The sequence below is a fragment of the Neovison vison genome, chromosome X (genome assembly GCF_020171115.1).
Source record: "Neovison vison isolate M4711 chromosome X, ASM_NN_V1, whole genome shotgun sequence".
Classification (NCBI taxonomy): domain Eukaryota; kingdom Metazoa; phylum Chordata; class Mammalia; order Carnivora; family Mustelidae; genus Neogale; species Neogale vison.
The window spans coordinates 73,733,042-73,758,779 of NC_058105.1; the positions used below are offsets into that span (position 1 = coordinate 73,733,042).

Sequence of the window (25,738 nt, forward strand, 5' to 3'; positions counted from 1 at the left end):
CAAATTCTTTCAGTTTTTGTTTGTCCTGGAAGCTTTTAATCTCTCCTTCTATTTTCAATGATAGCCTAGCTGGATATAGTATTCTTGGCTGCATGTTTTTCTCGTTTAGTGCTCTGAAAATGTCATGCCAGCTCTTTCTGGCCTGCCAGGTCTCTGTGGATAAGTCAGTTGCCAATCTAATACTTTTACCATTGTATGTTACAGACTTCTTTTCCCGGGCTGCTTTCAGGATTTTCTCTTTGTCACTAAGGCTTGTAAATTTTACTATAAGTGACAGGGTGTGGGCCTATTCTTACTGATTTTGAGGGGCGTTTTCTGAACCTCCTGAATTTTGATGCTCGTTCCCTTTGCCATATTGGGGAAATTCTCCCCAATAATTCTCTCCAGTATACCTTCTGCTCCCCTCTCTCTTTCTTCTTCTTTTGGAATCCCAATTATTCTAATGTTGTTTCGTCTTATGGTGTCACTTATCTTTCGAATTCTCCCCTCATGGTCCAGTAGCTGTTTGTCCCTCTTTTGCTCAGCTTCTTTATTCTCTGTCATTTGGTCTTCTATATCGCTAATTCTTTCTTCTGCCTCATTTATCCTAGCAGTGAGAGCCTCCATTTTTGATTGAACTTCATTAATAGCTTTTTTGATTTCAATTTGGTTAGATTTTAGTTCTTTTATTTCTCCAGAAAGGGCTTTTATATCTCTGGAGATGGTTTCTCTAATATCTTCCATGCCTTTTTCAAGCCCGGCTATAACCTTGAGAATTGTCATTTTGAACTCTAGATCTGACATATTACCAATGTATGTATTGATTAGGTCTCTAGCCTTTGGTACTGCCTCTTGTTCTTTTTTTTGTTGTGAATTTTTCCGCCTTGTCATTTTGTCCAGCTAAGAGTATATGAAGGAGCAAGTAAAATACTAAAAGGGTGGCAACAATCCCAGGAAAATATGCTTTAAGCAAATCAGAAGAGATCCCAAATCATGCGGGGGGATTTCTCCCCCCTCACGATTGGGTGAGGGATCTCCTCTGATTGGGATCTCCTTTGATTGGGATCTCCCAATCTCTTCTGATTGGGATCTCCCAATCTCTTTTGATTGGGATCTCTTCTGATTTGAGGATAAAAAGAGGTTCAAAAAGAAAGAAAGAAAAAAAAGAAAAAAAGAATTAAAAAAAAGAGATTGAATTAAAAATTCAATCAAGAATTTAAAAAAGAATTAAGAAAAAAAAAGATTGAAGAGATTAGGATCTCTTCTGATTTGGGGATAAAACGAGGTTCAAAAAGAAAGAAAGAAAAAAAAAGAAAAAAAAGAATAAAAAAAAGAAAATGAAGAAAGAAAAGTATAAAAAAGCAAAATATATATATATTAGATAATCTAGTTAAAAAACGTTAAAAAAGAAAAGGGTAAAATTATAAAAAATTTTAGAAGAAGAGAAAAAAAAATGAAAAAGAAAAAAAAATAAATTAACTGCAAGACTAAAAAATCACAGGCAGAAAGCCATGAGTTCCGTGGTTTGTTTTCTCCTCCTCTGGAATTCTGTTGCTCTCTCCTTGGTATTGAAACTGCACTCCTTGGTAGGTGAACTTGGTCTTGCCTGGATTTCTTGTTGATCTTCTGGGGGAGGGGCCTGGTGTAGTGATTCTCAAGTGTCTTTGCCCCAGGCGGAATTACACCGCCCTTACCAGGGGCCGGGCTGAGTGATCTGCTTGGCTTTGCTTTCAGGAGCTTTTGTTCCCTGAGCGCTATCCGTAGAGTTCCGGAGGACGGGAATACAAATGGCGGCCTCCTGGTCTCCGGCCCGGAGGAGCCGAGAGCCCAGGGCCCCGCTCCCCTGTGCGCCCTCAGCGAACAGCTCCTAGTAACTCGCGTCTGCCTAACCTCCGGCCGCGCTCTGAGCTCACCGAGCTTGCGACCAGTTCAAGGCAACACCGAGCTGCGAGCTTACTGTTGGCTCTGTCTCTGCAGCCGGCTTTCCCATTCCAATATCCGCAAGCTCTGCGACATTCGGACACCCCCGATCCTTCTGTGACCCTGCGGGACCTGAGGTCACGCCGACCCCGTGTGGGCTTCGCCCCGGTTTAGCCTCCGGAGCGATGTCCCTCAGCGGAACAGACTTTTAAAAGTCCTGATTCTGTGCTCCATTGCTCCGCCGCTTGCCGGGAGCCGGCCCCTCCCCCCGGGGTCTATCTTCCCGTCGCTTTGGATTCACTTCTCCGCCAGTCCTACCTTTCAGAAAGTGGTTGTTTTTCTGTTTCTAGAATTGCTGTTCTTCTTCTCTTCGATCTGCCGATGGATTTGCAGGTGTTTGCAATCTTTAGATAAGCTCTCTAGCTGATCTCCTGCTAGCTGAGGTAGTCTCAGCCTGCTACTTCTCCGCCATCTTGACTCATCCCTCCTATTTGTTTGATTTTTAAAAAAACATCTCATTAACATATAATGTGTTATTTCCTTCAGGGGTACAGGTCTGTGAATCATCAGGCTTAAACAATTCACAGCACTCACCATAGCACATACCATCCCCAATGTCCATAACCAAGCCACCCTATTCCTCCACCACCACCAGCAACCCTCTCAGCTTGTTTCCTGAGATTATGAGGAGAAGTCAAGATGGCGGAGGAGTAACAGGATGAGATGACATCAGGGAGCAGTAGTTCAGCTAGATAGTTTTCAAACCATTCCAAATACGTACAAATCCAACAGGAGATCAAAGAGAACAAGAGAAGCAGTTCTAGAAACAGAAAATCAACCACTTTTTCAAAGGTAGGACCTCAGGAGAAGTGAATCCAAAGCAACGGTAAGATAGATCACAGAGGGAGGGGCTGGCTCTGGCAAGGGTGGAGCAATGAAGCACAAAATGAGAACTTTACGAAGTCTGCTCTGCTGAGGGACATTGCTCCAGAGGCAAAGCAGGGGTTGAGCCCTCATGGGGACAGCATGGTCTCAGATCCCTCGGGGTCACAGAAGGATCTAGGGTGTCTGAGTGTCACAGAGTTCACAGGTATTTGAGCAGGGAAGCTGGCTACAGAGACAGAGCACAGGAGTGAGCTCCTAGCTCAGGGTTACCTTAAACTGTGATCCGTGGCACAGTTAGACCACAGCTCTTTGTGCAGGGATCCCACAAGTGGCAGATCCAGGGAGATCCCCCTGGAAGAGCAGCAGGGATCTGCTAGGTTTGGACTCTAGGTGGGGCTGTGTGCCAGAGACAGAAACACTTGGTCACAGGCCAGGTGAGGTTGGAGCGCGGCTGGTGGCCAGGGAGACAGGAGTAATTGAGCGCTTTTCTCCGAGGGCTCCCTGAGGAGTGGGGTCCCGAGCTCTCGGCTCCTTTGGGGAAGAGATTAGGAGGCCGCCATTTTCATTCTTGTCCTCCAGAGCTCTATGGAAAGCATTCAGGGAACAAAAGCTCCTGAGAGCGAACCAGAGCAGATTACTTAGCCTGGCCCCTGGCAAAGGCAGTGCAATTCCACCTCAGATAAAGGCACTTGAGAATCACTGCAACAGGTCCTTCCCCCAGAAGATCAGCAAGAAATCCAGCCAAGACCAAGCTCACTGATCAAGGAGAAAAACGGAATTCTAGAGGAGGGGAAAGAAAAGCATGGGATTCATGGCTTTTTCCACTTGAATATTTACACATGCAAAGTTAAATTTAAAAAATTTTTTTTCTCATTCTAATTTTTTAAAAACTTTTGCTCTTTCCTCTTTTTTTGTTTTTAATTTTAAAAATTTTTAAAATTTATTTTAAGCATAACAGTATTCATTATTTTTGCACCACATCCAGTGCTCTATGCAATCCGTGCCCTCTATAATACCCACCACCTGGTACCCCAACCTCCCACCCCCCACCACTTCAAACCCCTCAGATTGTTTTTCAGAGTTCATAGTCTCTCATGATTCACCTCCCCTTCCAATTTCCCCCAACTCCCTTCTCCTCTCTAACTCCCCATGTCCTTCATGCTATTTGTTATGCTCCACAAATAAGTGAAACCATATGATAATTGACTCTCTCTGCTTGACTTATTTTACTCAGCATAATCTCTTCCAGTCCCGTCCATGTTGCTACAAAAGTTGGTTATTCATCCTTTCTGATGGAGGAATAATACTCCATCGTGTATATGGACCAGGCTCTTCAATTAATGGTGCTGGGAAAACTGGGCAGCTATATGTAGAAGAATGAAATTCGACCATTCTCTTATACCATACACAAAGATAAACTCAAAGTGGATAAAAGACCTCAATGTGACATAGGAATCCATCAGAATCCTAGAGGAGACCATAGGCAGTAATCTCTTCAATATCAGCCACAGCAACTTCTTTCAAGATATGTCTCCAAAGACAAAGGAAACAAAAGTGAAAATAAACTTTTGGGACTTCATCAAAATCAAAAGTTTCTGCACAGCAAAGGAAACAGTCAAGAAAACAGAGGCAACCCATGGAATGGGAGAGGATATTTGCAAATGACAGCACAGAAAAAAGGTTGATATCCAGGATCTATAAAGAACTCCTAAAACTCAACATGCACAAAGCAGACAATCATATCCAAAAATGGGCAGAAGATATGAACAGACACTTCTCCAATCAAGACATACAAATGGCTATCAGACACATGAAAAAATGGTCATCATCACTAACCGTCAGGGAGATTTAAATGAAAACCACATTGAGATATCACCTTACAACAGTTAGAATGGCCAAAATTAGCAAGACAAGAAACAACATGTGTTGGAGGGGATGTGGAGAAAGTGGAACCCTCTCCACTGTTGGTGGGAATGCAAGTTGGTGCAGCCTCTTTGGAGAACAGTGTGGAGATTCCTCAAGAAATTAAAAATAGAACTTCCCTATGACCCTGCCATTGCTCTTTCTTCTTTTAACAATTTTAACTACTTTATCTTAACAATAACTTTCTTCAGAAATTTTTCTTGATCCTTTATTATTATAGTTAGATTTTATCTTGCATTGTAACTAACTTTATCTTTTGTATGCACATAGGGGTTTTTCTTCTAAAAAATTTTGGGGTACAACTCCTTCTAATAGATCAAAATATACCCGAAATCTAGCACAGGGTTTGTTCTAGTCTCCAGCCTGAGCAAATTCTCTCCACTTTCTTTTTCATCCTTTTGCCAAACAACTTATCTTATCAACTCCTTTTTTAGAATTTTTAAAAAAATAATCTTTACAGTCATATTCCAAACCTTCATCATGTTTACTCTTATTTTTGTATGTATAAATACATTTTTCTTTCTTTAAAATTTTGGGAGGGTAATTTCTTCTAAGAGATCAAAGTAGTCCCAAAATCAAGTGGGTGGCTCTGTTCTATTAACCAATCTAACATATATATATTTTATATATATATATATATATATTCTTTTACTTAAAAAATTTTTTTTAACTTCTTTTAACTTCTTTTTTTAACTTCTTTTTACCCTCATCCCCCCCCCCACAATTTGTGGTCTCTTCTGATTTGGTTAATGCACATTTTTCTGGGGTCTTTGCCACCCTTTTATTATTTCATTCTCTCAATCATATATTCATATGTGGATAAAATGACAAGGCAAAAAATTTCACCACAAAAAAAAAAGAAGAGGCAGTACTGAAGCCTAGAGACCTAATCAATACGGACCTTGATAATATGTCAGATCTAGAGTTCAGAATGATGAATCTCAAGGTGCTAGCTTGGCTCACAATAGGCTCACAAAATGCATCATGTTTCTATAATATTAGAGAAACACTGTCTGGAGAAATAAAAGCCCTTTGTGGAAAAATAAAAGAACTAAAATCTAACCAAGCTGAAATGAAAAAAGCTATTAATGTGATGCAATAAAGACTGTAGGCTCTTACTGCTAGGATAAATGAGGCATAAGAGAATTAGTGATATAGAAGACCAAAAGACAAAGAATAAAGAAGCTGAACAAAAGAGATACAAATAACTACTGGACTACTAGGGGAGAATTTGAGTAATAAGTGATACCAAAAGATGAAATAATATTAGAATAATTGGGATTCCAGAAGACGAAGAAAGAGAGGGGGGCAGAAGGTATATTGGAGTGAATTATTGTAGAGAATTTCCCTAAAATTGCAAAGGGAACAAGCATCAAAATCCTGGAGGCTCAGAGAGCCCCCCCTCAAAATCAAAAGAATAGGTCCACACCTCATCGTCTAACAGTAAAACTTAGAAGTCTTAGTGACAAAGAGAAAATCCTGAATGTGGCCCAGGATATGAAGTCTGAAACATACAATGGTAAAAATATTAGATTGGTAGCAGACTTATCCACAGAGACCTGGCAGGCCAGAAAGAGCTGGCATGATATATTCAGAGCATTAAATGAGAAAAACACGTAGCCAAGAATACTATATCCAGCTAGGTTATCACTGAAAATAGAAGGAGTGATAAAAAGCTTCTAGGACAAACAAAAACTGAAATAGAGTTTGTAAACACCAAACCAGCTCTGCAAGAAATACTGAAAGGGGTCCTCTAAGCAAAGAGAGACCCTAAAAGTAGTAGACCAGAAAGGAACAGACAATACAATGTATGTAATACAATTGTACAGGCAATACAATGGCACTAAATTCATATCTCTCAATACATACCCTGAATGTAAATGAGCTAAATGCCCCAGTCAAAAGACACAGCGAATCAGAATGGAAAAAAAAAAACACAAAACCTATCAATATGCTGCCCACAAGAAACTCATTTTAATCCCAAGGACACCTCCAGATTTAAAGTGAGGGGATGGAAAACAATTTACCATGCTAATGGCCATCAAAAGAAAGCTGCGGTGACAATCCTTATATCAGGTCAATTAAATTTTAAGGCAAAGTCTATAATAAGAGATGAGGAAGGACACTCTGTCATACTCAAAGTGTCTCTCCAACAAGATGATCTAACAATTTTAAATATCTATGCCCCTAACATGGGAGCAGCTAACTACATAAACCAATTAATAACAAAATCAGAGAAATACATTGACAATAAACAATAATAGTAGGGGATTTTAACAGCTTCCTCACTGAATTGGACAGATCATCCAAGCAAAGATCAACAAGGAAATAAAGGCCTTAAATGACACACTGGACCAGATGAACATCAGAGATATACTTAGACCATTCCATACCAAAGGAACAGAATACACATTCTTCTCTAGTGCACATGGAACATTTTCCAGGATAGATCACATCCTGGGTCACAAATCAGGTCTTAGCTGGTACCAAAGGATTGGGATCATTCCTTGCTTATTTAAGGACCACAATGCTCTGAGGCTAGAACACAATCACAAGACAAAATTTGGAAAGAACCCAAATACATAGAAACTAAAGAGAATCCTATTAAAGAATGAATGAGTCAACTAAGAAATTAAAGAAGAACTGAAAAAAAATCATGGAAACAAATGATAAAACACAACTGTTCAAAATCTGTGGGACACAGCAAATGCAGCCCTAAGAGGAAAATATATAGTGATACAAGCATTTTTCAAGAAACAAGGTCTTGAGTACATGACATAACCCTGCACCTAAAGGAACTTGAGAACAAACAAGAAATAAAGGCTAAACCCAGCAGGAGAAGAGAAATAATAAAAATCAGTGCAGAAATGAATGAAATAGAAACATACAAAAAAATAAAAAATAAAAAAAGAAGAAATCAACGGAACTAGGAGCTGGTTCTTTGAAAGAATTAACAAGATTGATAAAACCCTGGCCAGACTTATCCAACAGAAAAGAGAAAGGACCCAAATAAATAAAATCATGAATGAAAGAGGAGAAATCACAATCAACACCAAAGAAATATAAATAGTTATAGGAACATGTTATGAGCAAATATACGCCAGCAAATATGACAATCTGGAAGAAATAGATGCATTCCTAGAGACATATAAACTACCAATACTGAACCAGGAACAAATAGAAAACCTGAACAGTCCCATAAACAGTAAGGAGATGGAAGCAGTCATCAAAAATCTCACAACAAACAGGAGCCCAGGGCCAGGTGGCTTCCCAGGGGAATTCTACCATACATATAAAGAAGAATTAATTCCAATTCTCCTGAATTGTTCAAAAAAAAAATGCAAGGAAACCTTCCAAACTCATTTTATGAGGCCAACATTTACCTCCAGACAAAGACCCCATCAGAAAAGGATTACAGACCAATATTCCTCATGAACACAGATGTGAAAATTCTCACCAAAATACAAGCCAATATGATCTAACAGTACATTAAAAGAAATACTCACCATGACCAAGTGAGATTTATTCCAGGGCTGCAAGGTTGGTTCAACATCCACAAATTGATCAATGTGATACAGTATATTAATAAAAGAAAGAACAAGAACCATATGATATTTTCAATAGATGCTGAGAAAGCATTTGTCAAAGTACAGCATCCTTTCTTGATCAAAACTCTTCAAAGTGCAGGGATAGAGGGTACATAGGCCAATATCATCAAAGCCATCTATGAAAAACCATCACAAATATCATTCTCAATGGAGAAAAACTGAGAGATTTTCCACTAAGGTCAGGAATATGGCAGGGATGTCCATTATCCCTACTGCTATTCAACATAGTGCTAGAAGTCCTAGCCTCAGCAATCAGACAACAAAAAGAAATTAAAGACATCCAAATCGGCAACAAAGAAATCAAACTCACACTCCTTGCAGATGATATGATTCTTTATGTGGAATACCCAAAAGACTCCACTTCCAAACTGCTAGAACTCATACAAGAATTCAATACAGTGTCAAGATATAAAATCAGTGCACAGAAACCAGTTGCATTTTTTTTAAATAAGGATTTTATTTAGTTATTTGACAGGCAGAGATTACAAGTAGGTAGAGAGGCAGGCAGAGGTGGGGGGAGGGGAAGCAGGCTCACTGCTTAGCAGAGAGCCCCATGTGGGGCTCAATCCCAGGACCCTGGAATCATGAACTGAGCCGAAGGCAGAGGCTTTAACCCATTGAGCCACCCAGGCGCCCCTCAGTTTTTTTTTTTCTATACATCAAGAGAAAGGCAGAAGAAAGAGAAATTAAGGAGTCAATCTCATTTACAAATACACCCCAAACCACAAGATACCTAGGAATAAACATAACCAAAGAGGCAACGAATCTGTACTCAGAAAACTATAAAGTACTCATGAAGGAAATTAAGGAAAACACAAAGAAATGGAAAAATGATCCATGTTCACATATTAGAAGAACAAATACTGTGAAAATGTCTATGCTACCTAAAGCAATCTACAGCTTTAATGTAATCCCTATCAATATACCATCCGTTTTATTTCAAAGAAATGGAACAAATAATACTAAAATTAAATGGAACCAGAAAAGACCTCAAATAGCCAGAGGAATGTTGAAAAAGAAAGCCATGTTTGTGGCATCACAATTGCAGACTTCAAGCTCTATTACAAAGCTGTCATCATCATGATAGTATGGTAATGGCACAGAAACTGACACATATATCAGTGGAACAGAATAGAGAGCCCAGAAAAAGATCTTCAACTCTACGGTCAACTAATCTTCAGCAAAGCAGGAAAGAATGTCCAATGGAATAAAGACTGTCTCATCATCAGTTGGTTTTGGGAAAATTGGACAGCCACATGTCAAAAAGTGAAACTGGACCATTTCCTTACACCACACACAAAAATAGTGTCCAAATGGATGAAGGACCATCATATGAGACAGGAATCCATCAAAATCCTTGAGGAGAATACAGGCAGCAACCTCTACAACCTCAGCCACAGCAACTTCTTCCTAGAAACATCGCCAACAGCAAGGGAAACAAGGGCAAAAATGTACTATTGGGACTTCTTCAAGGTCAAAAGCTTTTGTACAGTAAAGGAAGCAGTCATCAAAACCAAAAGACAACCGACAGAATGGGGAAAGTTATTTGCAAATGACATATCAGGTAAAGGGCTAGTATCCAAAATCTACAAAGAACTTACCAAACTCAACAACCAAAGAACAAATAATCCAGTCAAGAAATGGGCAGAGGACATGAACAGACATTTCTGCAAAGAAAACATCCCAATGGCCCACAGGCACATGAAAAAGTGTTCTGTATCACTCGGCCTCAGGGAAATACAAATCAAAACCACAATGATATACTACCTCACACTAGTCACAATGCCTAAAATTAATAAGTCAGGAAATGACAGATGCTAGCAAGATGTGGAGAAAGGAGAATGAAAGAAGAAAATGAATGAAGTTGGTATCAGGGGGGAGACAAACCATAAGAGACTCTTCATCTCACACAACAAACTGCGGGTTGCCAGGGGGAGGGGGTAAGGAGAGGGTGGTTGGTTTATGGATACTGGTTATGGACATATGATCTTGGGGTCCTGGGACCGAGTCCTGCATGGGGCTCTCTGCTCAACGGGAAGCCTGCTTCTTCCTTCCCCGCTCACCAAGCCTCTCTCTCTCTCTCTGCCTGACTTTCTGCCTACTTGTGATCTCTGTCAAATAAATAAATAAAATATATTTTTTAAAAAGAAACTCTTAATCTCACAAAACAAACTGAGGGTTGCCGGGGAGAGGGGGTTAGGAGAGCGTGGTAGTGTTATGGACATTGGGGAAGGTATGTGCTATGGTGAGTGCTGTGAAGCGTGTAAACCTGGTGATTCACAGACCTGTACCCCTGGGCCTAATAATACATTATATGTTAATAAAGAATAAAAAAATTTAAAAAGTCTCTTACGGTTTGTCCTACTCCCCAGTCCCATCTTATTTCATTTTTTCCCTCCCTACCCCACATGACCCCCCTGCACTGCCTCTCAAATTCCTCATATCAGAGAAATCTTATGATAATTGTCTTTCCCTGAAGGACTTACTTCACTTAGCATAATACCCTCTAGTTCCATCCATGTTATTGCCAATGGAAAGATATATATATATATAGATATATATATATATAATACTATGCTTCTATTAAAAAACCCCAAAATCTTGCCATTTGCAATAACATGGATGGAACTAGAGGATATATATATATATATATATATATCTCACATCCTCTTTATCCATTCAACTGTTGATGGACATCTGGGCTCTTTCCATACTTTGGTTATTGTGGACATTGCTGCTATAAACATTGGAGTGCATGTGCCCCTTCGGATCACTACATTTTTATCTTTTGCATAAGTACCGTGTAGGGGGATTGGTAGGTCGTAAGGTAGCTCTATTTTCAATTTTTGAAGAAACTCTATACTGTTTTCCAGAGTGGCCGCACCAGCTTACATTCCCACGAACAGTGTAGAAGTGTTCCCTTTTCTCTGCATCCTTGCCAACATCTATCATTTCCTGACTTGTTAATTTTAGCTATTCTGACTGGTGTGAGGGGGTATCTCACTGTGGTTTTGATTTGTATTTTCCTGATGCCGAGTGATGTGGAGCACTATTTCATGTGTCTCTTGTCTATTTGGATGTCTTCTTTGCAGAAATGGCTTTTGATGTCTTCTGCCCATTTCTTGTTTGGATTATTTGTTCTCTGGGTGTTGAGTTTGATAAGTTCTTTATAGATTTTGGATACTAGCCCTTTACTTGATATGTCATTTGCAAATATCTTCTCCCATTCTTTTGTTTGTCTTCTGTCTTCTGGTTTTGATTACTGCTTCCGTTACTGTGCAAAAGCTTTTGATCTTGATGAAGTCCCAATAGTACATTTTTGCCCTTGCTTCCCTTGCCTTTGGCGATGTTTCTAGGAAGAAGTTGCTGTGGCTGAGGTTGTAGAGGTTGCTTCCTGTATTCTCCTCAAGGATTTTGATGGATTCCTGTCTCATATGGGATTTTATTTCTCCAGAAATGGATTCTCTAGTATCTTCCATGCTTTTTTCAAGTCCTGCTAGCACCTAGATAATTGTCATTCTGAACTCTGGGTCTGGTATCTTACTAATGTCTGTATAAATTAGGTCCCTAGAAGTTGGTACTGTCTCTCTCTCTCTCTCTCTCTCTTTTTTTTTTTTTGAGGTGAGTTTTTCCACCATGTCATTTTATCCAGATAAGAATAGATGAATGAGAGAGAATACTCAAATGGTAGGAACAACTCCAGAAAAATATACAGTAACCAAATCAGAAGAGACCCAGAACTGGTGGGAGAAGAAGGAAGAAAAAAAAATATATATATACATACATATATGTGTATATAAAAATATATATATGTGTGTGTGTGTGTGACACACTGTGATCACAATATATATATCCATACATATATATGTATATGTATATATATATATATGGATATTAGATTGGTGAATCGAGCAGAGCCACACACTTGATTTGGGGTCATATTTTGGTCTGTTATTAGAAACTGCCTCCCAAAATTTCAAAGCAAAAGAATATATAAATATAAAAAAGTGTAAAGACGAGGAAGGAATGGAATATGACTGTAAAGATGAAAATTAAAAAAATTCTAAAATAGAAATTGAGACGATAAGTTGTTTGAAAAAGAAAAAGAAAACAGAGGAAAGAATATGATCAGGCTGGAGACTAGAATAATGCCATGCACTAGATTTAGGGTATATTCCGATCTATTTTTTTTAAAAGGTTTTATTTATTTATTTGACAGAGAGCGATCACAAGCAGGCAGAGAGGCAGGCAGAGAGAGAGAGAGGAAGGGAAGCAGGCTCCCTGCTGAGCAGAGAGCCCGATGCGGGACTCGATCCCAGGACCCTGAGATCATGACCTGAGCCGAAGGCAGTGGCTTAACCCACTGAGCCACCCAGGCGCCCTATTCTGATCTATTTGACGAAAGTGTATCCCAAAATTTCAAAGGAAGGAAAACCGATACGTATCCAAAAATTAGGTTAAATAAAATGAAGCGATAAAATATGTCTATAACAATGAAAATTGAAAAAGAGTTCTAAAACTTTATTGATAAGTTAAAGTAGTTAAGAAATGTTAAAATAGGAAAGAGGAAAAATTTTTAAAAAATAGAATAAGAAAAAATAAAATAAAAAATATTTATCTTTGAATGACTAAAGAATTATGGGAAGAAACACATACATTTTATGTGGTGTATTTCCATAGCGCTGAGGTTTTGCAGTTTTCATTGATTGGTGAGCTTGTTCTTCCCTGGATGTTCTTGTTGATATTTTGGGGGAGGGGCCTGTTGCAGTGATTCTCAATTGTCTTTGTCCAAGGAGGAATTGCACCATCCTTGCCAAGGGCCAGACTAATCTTCTCAGTTTTGCTCTCAGTAGCTTTTGTTCCTTGAACACTTTACACATATCTTTGGAGTACAGAAATGAAGATGGTGGCCTCCCAATATCTGGCCCAGAGGAGCTGAGAGCTCAGGGTCCCAGTCCTCAATGTGTCCTCAGAGATCAGAAGTTAATCGTGCCTGTCTCCCTTGTCTCCAGATGCATTCTGTGCTTACTCAGTTTGTGACTGTGCATTTCTGTCTCTGGCACATGGCTCCTTTTGGAGTCTCTGAACCCTGTAGATTCATACCGCATTCTCCCACGCCTTTCCTCTTAGAGGATGAAGGAGGGGTGTCTTCCTGCATATGCCACTTGTGGGGTCCCTGCTCAAAGAGCATTGGTCCAACTGTGCCTCGCATCACAGTTTAAGGCAACCCAGAGCTGAGAACCAACTCTTTGGTTCTGTCTCTGTAGCTGGCTTCCCCACTCTAATACCTGGGAGCTCTGCCACACCCAGACAACCTGGTCTTTTGGAGACCCTGTGGGTCCTGAGATGACTCTGTCCCTACAAGGCCTCCACCCCCCAGCTTAGCCTCTAGAGTGACGTCCCTTGGTGGGGCAGACTTCTAAATGTTTTGATTTTGTGCTCTGGTGCTCTAGCACTTTCTGAGAGCTTACTCCTCCCCCCCGCAGTTTATCTTCCCATATATCACCTTGGATTCACTTCTCTGCACATCCTACCTTCCAGAAAGCCGTCAGTTTTCTATTCTTAGAATCACTTCTTCTCTTCAATATCCTGTTGGGTTTTTAGGTGTTCAGGATGGTTTGATAACTATCTAGCTGAACCTGGGACTTGATGATATTTAGGTGTCCTACTCCTCTACCATCTTGCTCCTCTAGCCTAGAAAATTTTCTATGTATAGTTGAGAGGTATGTGTTTCCTGCTTTTCTTAGGTGAGATGTTTAACATGTGTCTGTTAGGTATAGATAATTTATGGTATTGTTTGTTTTGTATTTCCTTATTGATCTTCTGTCTATATATTTTATCCATTATTGAAAGTGGGTATTGATGCCTTCATCTTATGTAAAATAACATAATTTTTCTTTCTTTTTTTTGAGTTATCAATGAGTTTAAGTTCCAATTTAAATTAAAGTTAGTTAATATACAGTGTAGTGTTAGTTTCACATGTATAATTTAGTGATTTAACAATACCATACATCAGCCAGTGCTCATCAGGAGAAGTACATTTTTTATTTCCCATCACCTACATTTATTGTATTATTATCAGTTAGGTCCTTTATATTTTTTATTATCTGTTTTATGTATTGGCATGTTCCCATATTGGATGTAGATATATTTACAAATGTTATATATTCTTGTTGTGTTTTCCCACTTATGATTCTATAGTGTCCTTCATCTCTTGCTATACTCTGTTTTAAAGTCTATCTTGTCCAATATAACTATTGCTGCTCTGGCTTTCTTTTGACATCCCTTTGCATGATAGATGTTTCTCCATCCCTCACTTTCATTCTGTTGGTTTCTTTTGGTCTAAAATGAGTCTCTTGATGGGCAGCACATAGATGGGTCTATTTCTTTCAATTCATTCTGTCACCTTGTGTCTTTTGTTTGAGCATTTAGTCCATTCACATTCAATGTACTTATTGATAGATAAGCATTTATCACCATGTTATTGCTTTTTACTTGTTTATGAAGATTTTCTGTAATCCTTTCTTATCTTTCCTTTAAGGTTTGCTGGTTTTCTTCAGTGACATATTTGGATTTCTTTCTCTTTACTCCTTGCATATTTATTAGTGGATTTTGATATATAGTTAACATTAAGTTTATATATAACCTCTTCTGTATATAGTAGTCTATAGTATATTGATGGCTGTTTAAATTTGAACCCATTCTTTTTTTTTTCCAAAAAATTTATTTATTTATTTATTTGAGAGAGAGTGAGAGGACAAGGAAGTGAAATATGGAAAGAAAAGCATAGGATTCCAAGCAGACTCCACACTGATCATAAGGCATGATGAGGGGTTTGATTCTACAACCCTGAGATCATGACCTGAGTTGAAACCAAGAGCTGGACAATTAACTGAAGCTCCCAGGCACCCCTGAATCCATTCTTTACTCCTTCCCACGTTAGGTATGTGTTGTCTTATTTTATATACTTTTATTTTGTGATTTCCTTGACTGATTTTTACTTGCTTTTATGATTTTTATTTGCTTTTGTGATTCCTACCTTTATGCCATCAGTTTGGGCCTCTCCTTTCCCCTCAAAGAGTTTTGTTAATATTTCTTGCAGAGCTGACTTAGTGCATGAATTCCAGTTTTCATTCATCTTGGAAAGGCTTTCTCTCTCCCGTTCTGAAAGATAGCCTTGCCTGATATAGTGTTTTTAGCTTTAGATTTTTCCCATTCAGCACTTTGAATATGTCATTCCACTTCCTTCTGGCTTTCAAATTTTCTGCTAAAAAATCAGATGATAGCCTTATAGGGTTTTCCTTGTAACTTACTTCTTTTGTCTTGCTGTTTTTAAATTTTTTCTTTATCACTATGCCTTGTCATTTAATTATAATTAATCTGTTTTTGTTGATTTTGATGAAGGTTCTCTGTGTCTCCTAGATCTGGGTATCTGTTCCCTTCCCCAGTTTTGGGACGTTTTCAGCTATTATTTCTTCAAATAAATATTCTGCCTTCTTTTCTACATCTTCTTTTTCTGGAACTCCTGTGATACAAATGTTACTATATTGGATAGAGGCACTCGGTTCCTTAAGTCTATTTTCATTTTTTAAAGTCTATTTTCATTTTTTTAAGTCTATTTTCATTTTATATAATTATTTTTTCTCTCTTTTGTTTAGCTTAATTTCTTTCCATTACTCTGTCTCCTATGTCATCAATTCCTTCCTCAGCTTCTTCCAGCCTTCTGTACCTTCTATCAGTCATGGTTCTCATTTCATTTATTGAGTCATTTAACTCTCCTGTGTTATTTCTTATCCAGGTTTTAAGGGTCTCACTCATGTCTTCCTCTCTTTTCTCAAGTACTGTTATTATTCTTATGATCTTTGAATTATCAGGCATGTGACTTATATCTGTTTCACTTAGCTCTCTGGCCATGGCCTGTCCTGTCCATTTATTTTGGATAAGTTTCTCTGTCTTCTCATTTTGTCTATGTCTCTGTGCCTGTTTCTCTGTGTTGGGAAAGTCAGCTACATCTTCTGTTTTTGAGGTTAATGGCCTTATGAAGAAGAGTTCTTATTTGTGTCTTGCCATGTCATGTCCCCTGTTCCCCAGGTTCTGGCACTTTCAGTAGTGTCCCCAGTGTGTGCTGCATGTGTTCTGTTTTGTCCTATCTGATTTATCCTTTAGGTCAGTTGTCTGTCAGGGTTCTCTTTGCCTGTTATGGGCAGTGTTTAGTCCTTATGTGGTGCATTTTAACAAGATGTGCCCTGGTATGATTGTGAAATGACACCTATCCCACCTGCTTCCAGAACTGAGGCTCTGCAAAACTCTCATATTGAGATATATGGTATGAGCAGTGGTGTGGGCAACTCTTCCCAGGGAGGGTCCCCACCACACTGGGACTGAGTCAAGGATGACTGAAAAGGGTGGTTCCACTAGAGTGTGGGAGATGGAAGACTTGTAAGCATGTGAAGTAGGAAGGGTTGGTGTTTACGCTGGTTTCTGCTTGTGGCCCTGTGCTTATGTGGAGGTGTTGGAGGATAGAATTGTCACTGGCCAGGTTGTTTGTTCCCAGAGGTGTCTCTCCTTGAATTCTGTCTCTCTGGGACATGCTCTGAGATGAGTGAGTAATCTCCCAACTCTATGCCCCTGGGTCTTCAGATTGTTCCTTACAGGCTGTTTGTCACCAGATTGTTTGCCTGCCTTTTCTCCAAGAGCACTGCAATGCCTTTGGACTCTATCCCAGCCAAACCTGCTTACCTTTAAAACTCCAGGTTTTGGGGCGCCTGGGTGGCTCAGTGGGTTAAGCCGCTGCTTTCGGCTCAGGTCATGATCTCAGGGTCCTGGGATCAAGTCCCACATCGGGCTCTCTGTTCAGCAGGGAGCCTGCTTCCCTTCCTCTCTGCCTACTTGTGATCTCTCTCTGTCAAATAAATAAATAAATAAATCTTTAAAAAAAATAAATAAAACTCCAGGTTTTAACCCTGCTGGTTGTAAGAACTCAAGAAATTTGGCCCCTCTTGTTTTCCAAGCCAATTGCTACAGGAATTCATTTTCCTTGTGAACTCCCCTGTATGCCAGTGTGTCTCTCACCCTTCCCTGTGACTGCAGCAGCCATGATCTGTTTCTCTCCCAAAGTACATCTCCATTCTTCCTACCTTCTTTCATGTGGCCTCTATTTTTTGCTGTGGAGTTTATTCTTCCTGTGTTTAGGTCAATTTCTTGGGTATTTAGGATGGTTTGATAGTTATCTAGTTCTACAGGAAATTAACATTAATTAAATATATATATGAGCTATAAGTAATACTTAGATTGTCATAAAAATATAACTACTGACTATAAATTAAGAAAAATTGCATTAAAAGTATATTGGGTGTATCAAGAAATGGTTTTGGGTTGGGAGCAAAGGAGATGTGGCGATGAGACTGAGGAAAGAGTTAAATCCTCATCTTTCTTTGGAAGTTAATAGATAATGCACAAAACTTAAAAATTCATAATAGGAATATAAATTTATTTTGAGATATTAAAAATATGAGAGTAAACACTAGGTAATTAGCTTAGAGACAGAAAGAGGTTATTTCTAGAGAAGAGGAAATAGGAAAATATGACTGGGGATAGCTGCTTGTCTTAGCCTACTGCATGGAACTAGATGATAATTTGAATTTTAAAAAAATAATAAAAGTCTTAAACCTGAATGCTTCTTAAGTGATCACATGGGCATTATGAGTGTAATGCTGCAAGCAAATTTTTGGTTCTGTTTTCTCTATTCAGTCTCTCTTTAGGTGTAAATTTCTATTAACTAAGAAATTTTGTTAAATTTAAAGCTAGCATTTAGAGTTGGTAGTTGACATACAATAAAGAAACTCACATCCTGCTTGGGAAAGTTGTATTCTCAATGTATAGGGTTCCTTTCCTTCTTCATCTGTCTAATAATTGTCTTAATACAATTAGCTTGACGATGGACAGTGACTGTTGATCAGAGCCTCTGCTATATTTGACTTTGGAGTCAAATTATCCCTGAAATGAAAGTTCTTTTTAACCAATATTGGAATGTCCTGGAAATAGTAGGTTGATGTCACTGATTTTTGACATTAGTGGAATTAAATGTAAGTGAACTCAAGAAGAAATAGAAAATCTTAATAGACTTTTAGAAAGAAAAACTCTGGACTAACTGGACCCACTGGGAATTCTACCTAATGTTTAAAGAGTTAACACTTATCTTTTGCAAACCCTTCCAAAAACAGAAGAGGAGGAATTGCCTCCCAACTCATTCTATAAGGCAAATATTACCCTGATATGAAAACAAATGCATAACAAGAAATCAAAACTACATGCTGGTGGGGTGCATGGGTGGCTCAGTGGGTTAAGCCTCTGCCTTCAGCTCAGGTCATGATCTTAGGGTCCTGAGATTGAGCCCCACATTGGGCTCTCTGCTCTGCGGGGAGCCTGCTTCCCCCTTTCTCTCTGCCTGCTTCTCTGCCTACTCGTGATATCTCTCTCTCTCTGTCAAATAAATAAATAAAGTCTTAAAAAAAACCTACATGCTGGTATGTCTCATGAATAGAGTTGTTCCCCCTTATCTATGAGGGATACATTCTAAGACCACCCCCCAAAGTGGATGCCTGAAACCTTGGATAGTACCAAGCCATGTATGTATGTATGTATGTATGTATGTATAGATATTAAATTTTTAGTACCAAGCTGTATGTTTGTGTATGTATGTATATATGTATATATGTGCATGTGTGTATATATATATATAATTTTTCCTATGCATACATACATATTTATAATATATATTTGAAATATATATATATTTATAAAGTTATAAGTTTTATATAGTTATAAAGTTTATAAGTTATGTACAGTAAGAGATTAACAATAATGGCTAAAATTAAAATAGAACAATACTATAATGAAAGTTGTAAGAATGTGCTTTCTCTTTCTCTCTAAATACTTTTTGTACTCTATTTATCCTTCTTTACCCTTATTGTGATAATGTGACATGATAAAATTCCTGTGTGATCAGATGAAGTGACATGAATGACATAAGCACTGTGACATATCTTTAGGCTATTTTTGATCTTCTGATGTTACATCAGAAAGAGGATGTTCTTCTTGTAGACTTTGATGGACTTCAGTAACTGAAATGTGGAAAGCAAAATTGTGGATACCGGTGTACTACTGCATAGCTGTAAAAGTTCTCAGCAAAATACAGGCCAACCAAATCCAGAAGCATATAAAAATAAGTGTATACCATAACCAAGTGAAATCTGTCCCTTGAATGTATGGTTGGTTTAACATCCAACAAAAATCAATCAATATTGTATAACATATTAATGGGTTATAGGACAAAAGTACATGAACATCTCAGCACAAAGAAGTCTTTTGACAGAGTCCATAGTCTCTCATGGTTCATCTCCCCTTCCAATTTACCCCAAAGCACATACCCTCCCCAATGTCCATAACCCTACCCCCCTTCTCCCAACCCCCCTCCCCCCAGCAACCCACAGTTTGTTTCGTGAGATTAAGAGTCACTTATGGTTTGTCTCCCTCCCTATCCCATCTTGTTTCATGGATTCTTCTCCTACCCACTTAAGCCCCCAGTGAAAAAATAATGAATACTGTTTTTCTGAAAATAAATAAATTGGAAAAAAAATCTTAAAAAAAAAATAAAAAAAATAAAAAAAATGCAAAAACAAAAAAACAAAAAAAAAAAAAAAGAAGTCTTTTGACAAAATCCAGCACCCTATTATGATAAAAATATTTTACAAACTAGGAATAGATGGGAACTTTCTCAACCTGATAATTTGAGAAATATAAAAACCCATTACTAATACCATATACATAATAGTGAAAGACTGTAATCTTTCCCTCTAATATCAAGAAATCAAGGGTGTCCACTCTTGGCACTTCTATTTATCATTGTCCTGGGGGTTCTACCCAGGATAAATAGCCAAGATTGGAAAGGAAGAAGTAAAACTGTCTCTATTTGCTGATTACATCATCTTATATATAGAATCCTAAGTTACACACACACACACACACCCCCCATTGGAATTAGTTCATGAAGGTTTCAGGATACAAAATCAATATACAAAAATAAATTGTGTTTCTATACACTATTAGTAAATGATCTGAAAATTAAATTTAAAAATTCCCACTTGCAGTAACATCAAAATATTAAAGTACTTACGAATAATTTTAAAAAGTGCAAGTCTTATACATTGAAAAGTACAAAACATTAATGGTATAAATTAACTAAGACTTAAATAAATAGAAAGATAAATAGAAACACATCTTGTGTTCATGAGTCAGACTTCATATTGCTCAGATAGGATAGTCACAGAATTGATCTACAGATTCAGTGTCATCTTTACCAAAATTCCAGCTGGCCATTTTTCATAGCTTGATAAGGTAACCCTAAAATCCAAACAGAAGACTAGATAGAAAAAGAAATATTGAAAAAAAGAGTCACAGTCTTTAATTTCAGAACTTGCTACAAAGCTATAGTAATCAAGGCAGTGTGGTGCTGACATGATGATAGATATATAGATTAATAGAATAGAACTGAGAGTCCAGAAATAAAACTATATATTTAAGGCTAATTGATATTTTCTGAGAATGCCAAAACAAATCAATAGGGAATGAATAGTCTTTAGAACAAATGATTCTGAGACTACTCACTCTCCATATGCAAAAGAATGAAGTTAGAGCCCTAAAATCACACCTTGTTCAAAAATTAAAACCAAAAATATATAAAGTTCTTGGAAGAAAATATAGCTATAAATCTTCATGACCTTTAATCAGGCAGCGTTTTCTGAGATATAACACCAAAAGCACAAGAAATTGAAGAAAATAGGCTGATTGGACTTCACAAAATTAAAAATGTTCATGCTTCAAAGGACACTACCAATAAAGTACCAAAACAACCCAAAGAATGGGAGAAAATACACCACAGGTGGCATCCAGTGTTATGTAATAAATTCTTGTAACTTGAAAATATAAAGATACAAACCAAATTTCCAAATGGGGAAAATAATTAAACATTTCTTTGAAGAGTATACATATGTGTGTATGTATACAGGTATACACAAAGGGTCAATAACCACATGAAAAGACATCATTAGACATTTTGAAGTCAAACTACAGTAAATGCAAGTTCACACCCACTAGGTTATTTGTAACCAAAAAGGCACATGAGAGTTGGTGAGGATGTGCAGAAATTGGAACTCTCATTCATTGCTGTTAACAATGTAAAATGATACACCTGCTTTGGAAAACCATTTTGCCATTTTTTAGATAGTCAAACACAGAGTTGCCATATCACTCAGCAGTTCCACTATTTATGTATATATGCCCAAAAGAATTGAAAACATGACCACAGAAAATCTTGTACATGAATGTTCACAGCAGCATTTTTCATAATTGCTGAGGAAATGGAAATAACCCAAATGTTCATCAACTGATAAATTTATAAGGAATACATGGTATATGCATATAATCAAATATTATTCAGTCATAAAAAAGAATGAAGTACTGATACTTGGATGAATCTTGAAAACATGCTAAGTATAAGAAGATGCATACATGGTCACATACTGTATGGCTAGAATTATATGAAATCTCTATAATACACAAGTCCATAGAGACAAAAATTAAAGTGTGGCTTCTTAAGGTGAGTATTGGGAGAAGGGAGGAAATGACTGCTAATAGGTATAGGGTTTATCTTAGGTGATGGAAATATTCTGGAATTAGACAGCAGTGATCAATGCACAACTTTGTAAATACACTAAAACCCCTGTATTATTCACTTTAAAAGGATGAATTTTATGATATGTGAATTACATTTCATAGTTTTTAGTTTAAAAAAGGAATTGGAGGAGGAAATGACCAACAGAACTTCATCTGTTCTTAGAAAAGTCACAGACACCTGGGTGGCTCAGTGGGTTAAGCCGCTGCCTTCGGCTCAGGTCATGATCTCGGGATCCTGGGATCGAGTCCCACATCGGGCTCTCTGCTCAGCAGGGAGCCTGCTTCCTCCTCTCTCTCTCTCTGCCTGCTTCTCTGCCTACTTGTGATCTCTCTCTGTCAAATAAATAAATAAAATCTTTAAAAAAAAAAAAGAAAAGTCACAGACATTTTCTGGCCCTAATGCTATCTTCAAGGAATTGCTACTTTGAAAAATTCACCAGCTATAGGAACAGTTTATTTTACCAATGTTTTGTGTGAAAATTTCTATCTCATGTGTTTTGGTATGAGTTTGGGCTAGGGCTATAGACCTGCTTCAGTTTTATTCACAAAGTTTCTTGGTTATTTACAGGCCTCCTGAGTGTAATTCCTCGTATGGTCATCTGGGCTCTATTTGACTATGTGGAAGAAATCAAATAGATCTATATATTATGTGACCTTGTGCGATTTAGTTCACTTTTTTAGAACCTTAAGTTCCTTTACAACATCTCTTTCTCAGGGTTTTGAAGACTAAGTGAAATAATGGATTATAAGTACCTACTTCACCGCCTGACCTGATGTGGGCCTCAGTTAATGATAGCTTCCTCTCAACTTCTTTATCTTTGGTAAAAAGCACTTTCTTTCCAGGTCAGAGGTCACTGATTTCTGTCCTGGCTTTCTGCCTGGGATCAGATTGCCTCTAGAAATAAATCATGGAGGAAGTTTTTTGGTTTTTGTTTTTTTCTTTTCTTTCTTCTTTTTGGCTGTGTGTCTCTTGCAGTAACTGGCACACTGTAGGTGCTCAGTGAATTTGGATTTACTATGACACAGCAGTGTTTTTACATGAATTTCCCAGCATGGTGTTGAGAGGATTGCAGAGTGTCAGCATTACTGTGTAACAGATGAACATTTTTTTTAAAGATTTTATTTATTTGACAGACAGAAATCACAAGTAGGCATAGAGGCAGGCAGAGAGAGAGGAAGGGAAGCAGGCTCCCTGCTGAGCAGAAAGCCCGATGCGGGACTCGATCCTAGGACCCTGAGATCATGACCTGAGCCGAAGGCAGTGGCTTAACGCACTGAGCCACCCAGGCGCCCCCAGATGAACATTTTTAATGCTCCTCTGGAGCTGTGTGACTTTTGGTTGTGCTGAGGCAGAGAACTTAATTAAATTTCATACATAAGGAGAGTGATGACTGAGTTCTCCTTCTTCCATAAAGCTTTTTGACTCTTGCTCTCTAGCTACACTTTCCAGGATTGTTTCCTCATTTTTAATATCATCTTTTAATAGGCAGTAGCAAAAACTTAAACAGTGTGAAAGAACTCATCATTTATAGAGGCAGTCCAAGGTTCCTATTGCCTTGGAAATGTTTTACTTAGTATTAGTCTGTCTAAATGCATTGTATCTTACTTTTAAAGGTATATATTTAGTTTATCACTATGTTCCTTCTTTCTCCTTTGAAAAAAATGAATGAGTAGTTAATGCATGTGAAAAAAAAAACAAAAAATATTGGGAAGAAGAAAAAGTAACAAGTGTACAGGCCCATCTTAAGTGTCATTTTCTGAGCAGCAGCTCCCAGAGCTTTCAGCTCTACTAATAGGAATTGCCAGTTGTGTAGGTGGAATGGTTCAGGGTTATATTTGTGGAAACTGAAACTGCTGAGACCAATGCAAAATCAAATTCTCTCTTTCTTTGTTCTTTCTAGAGGCTAGAGAGATTGGAAACCTGACACATGAAACCTGACACTGCATTCTTTATTCTCAGTTCTGAGTGGAGTGAATTAAAAACTGTATATATCTTTTTTTAAGGATTTTATTTATTTGACAGAGAGAGAGATCTCAAGTAGGCAGAAAGAGAAGGGAAACAGGCTCTCTGCTGAGCAGCCCTGCCAATGCAGGGCTCGATCCCAGGACCTGAGATCATGACCCGACTTCAAAGGCAGAGGCTTAACCCACTGAGCCACACAGGTGCCCCCCAAAATATATAGATATCTTAATGTGTGCTTTCTCTCTCATATCTAGGAACGCAAAAAAAAATTTGAAAAGGATGGTGAGCGGTTTTATTCCTTGCTGGATCGGCACTTACATCTATCTTCCAAAAAGAAAGAATCTCAGTTACAAGAGGTATGTTCAAAAAGCTTGTTCCCACCTTCCTTTGCTGGCTGTGCCTTGGTAACATTGGGATCTTCCTATTAAAAAGTTTTCCTCCTGCCCTGCGTCAGCAGGGTTCCATTATAATATTAGTGCTTACAGTTAAAACTTTTGCCTGGGACTCAGGAGACTTGAGTTCTCAAAGCAGCTCCTCCAGTAACTTACCATGTGACATTCTTGTTATTGTTTGTTTTTTGGACCTTAGAATAAATAATTTAATACATAGTGTTTATGTAAGCAATAAAATGCAAGTATGAGAAAATAAAATTTCACCATACAACACTCTTACAATACTATTGACTATATTCCTTATGCTATGCCTTTTATTCCTGTGACTTAGTCACTCCATAATTAGAAGTCTGTATTTTTCACTCCCCCTTACACATTTTGTCCACCCCCTTTCCTTTGGCAACCATCAGTTTTTTTCTCTGTATTTATAGGTCTCATTTTGCTTTTTGTTTGTTTATTCATTTGTATTGCTTCTTAAATTCCACATATCAGTAAAATTATATGATTATGAATCTTTCCAGTTTGACTTATTTCACTTAACATAATACCTTTTAGAGCCATCCATATTTTCACAAACAGAAAGATCTCATCATTTTCTACATCTTCCCTATCCATTCATCTATCAATGAATATTTAGTTTTTTTTCTATATCTTACCTACTTTAAATGCTGAAATAAAGATAGGGGTGCATATACCTTTTTGAATTAGTGTTTATATTTTCTTTGTATAAATATCCATTAGTAAAATTTCTGGATCATATGGTAATGCTAATTTTAATTTTTTGAGGAGCCTCCATACTGTTTTCCACAGTGGCTGCCCCAGTTTGCATTCCTACCAACAGTACTTAAGGGTTCATTTTTCTTCACATCTTCCCTGACACTTGTTATTTCTTGTCTTTCATGGTGTGACTACAGAACATTTTTTCCTTGGCCTCATGTTCCCTGTCAAAGGAGGAGTGGTACTCAGTGATATCCAGAGTTCCTTTCAGTTCTATGTTTCTGATTCCAGTATCTACATGAGTATAAAGTTAAACTAATGCTGTATTTGATAGATCAGGAGCAAATCTACATTTTCCCCGAGATATTCCAACATTAGCTTTTTTTTAAAATGGGCTTTCAGTGACTTCAATTCAATTAAGCCACTATTCCAAGTGTGTATTCTACATGCCAGGTACTATGCTGGGTGCAACAGGACTACAAAGACAATGAGACATACTTCTTATCCTTCTGCAGCTTCTAATTGGAATGCTAAAATAAGAATACACATGATAGGGGCACCTGGGTGGCTCAGTGGGTTAAAGCCTCCGCCTTCAGCTCAGGTCATGATTCTGGGGT

The 25,738-nt window shown here is 37.9% G+C and overlaps 1 protein-coding gene across 3 annotated transcripts in view; it reads left to right on the forward strand.

Moving 5' to 3' along the window:
• OPHN1 (oligophrenin 1) overlaps nucleotides 1-25,738 on the forward strand; it is a 560,040-nt gene that overhangs the window by 272,879 nt on the left and 261,423 nt on the right. For all 3 annotated transcript variants that reach the window (XM_044235858.1, XM_044235860.1, XM_044235859.1), the window contains exon 6: nucleotides 24,267-24,368. In XM_044235858.1, coding sequence (XP_044091793.1) covers nucleotides 24,267-24,368 — 102 coding nt within the window. The remainder of the gene's footprint in view (nucleotides 1-24,266; nucleotides 24,369-25,738) is intronic.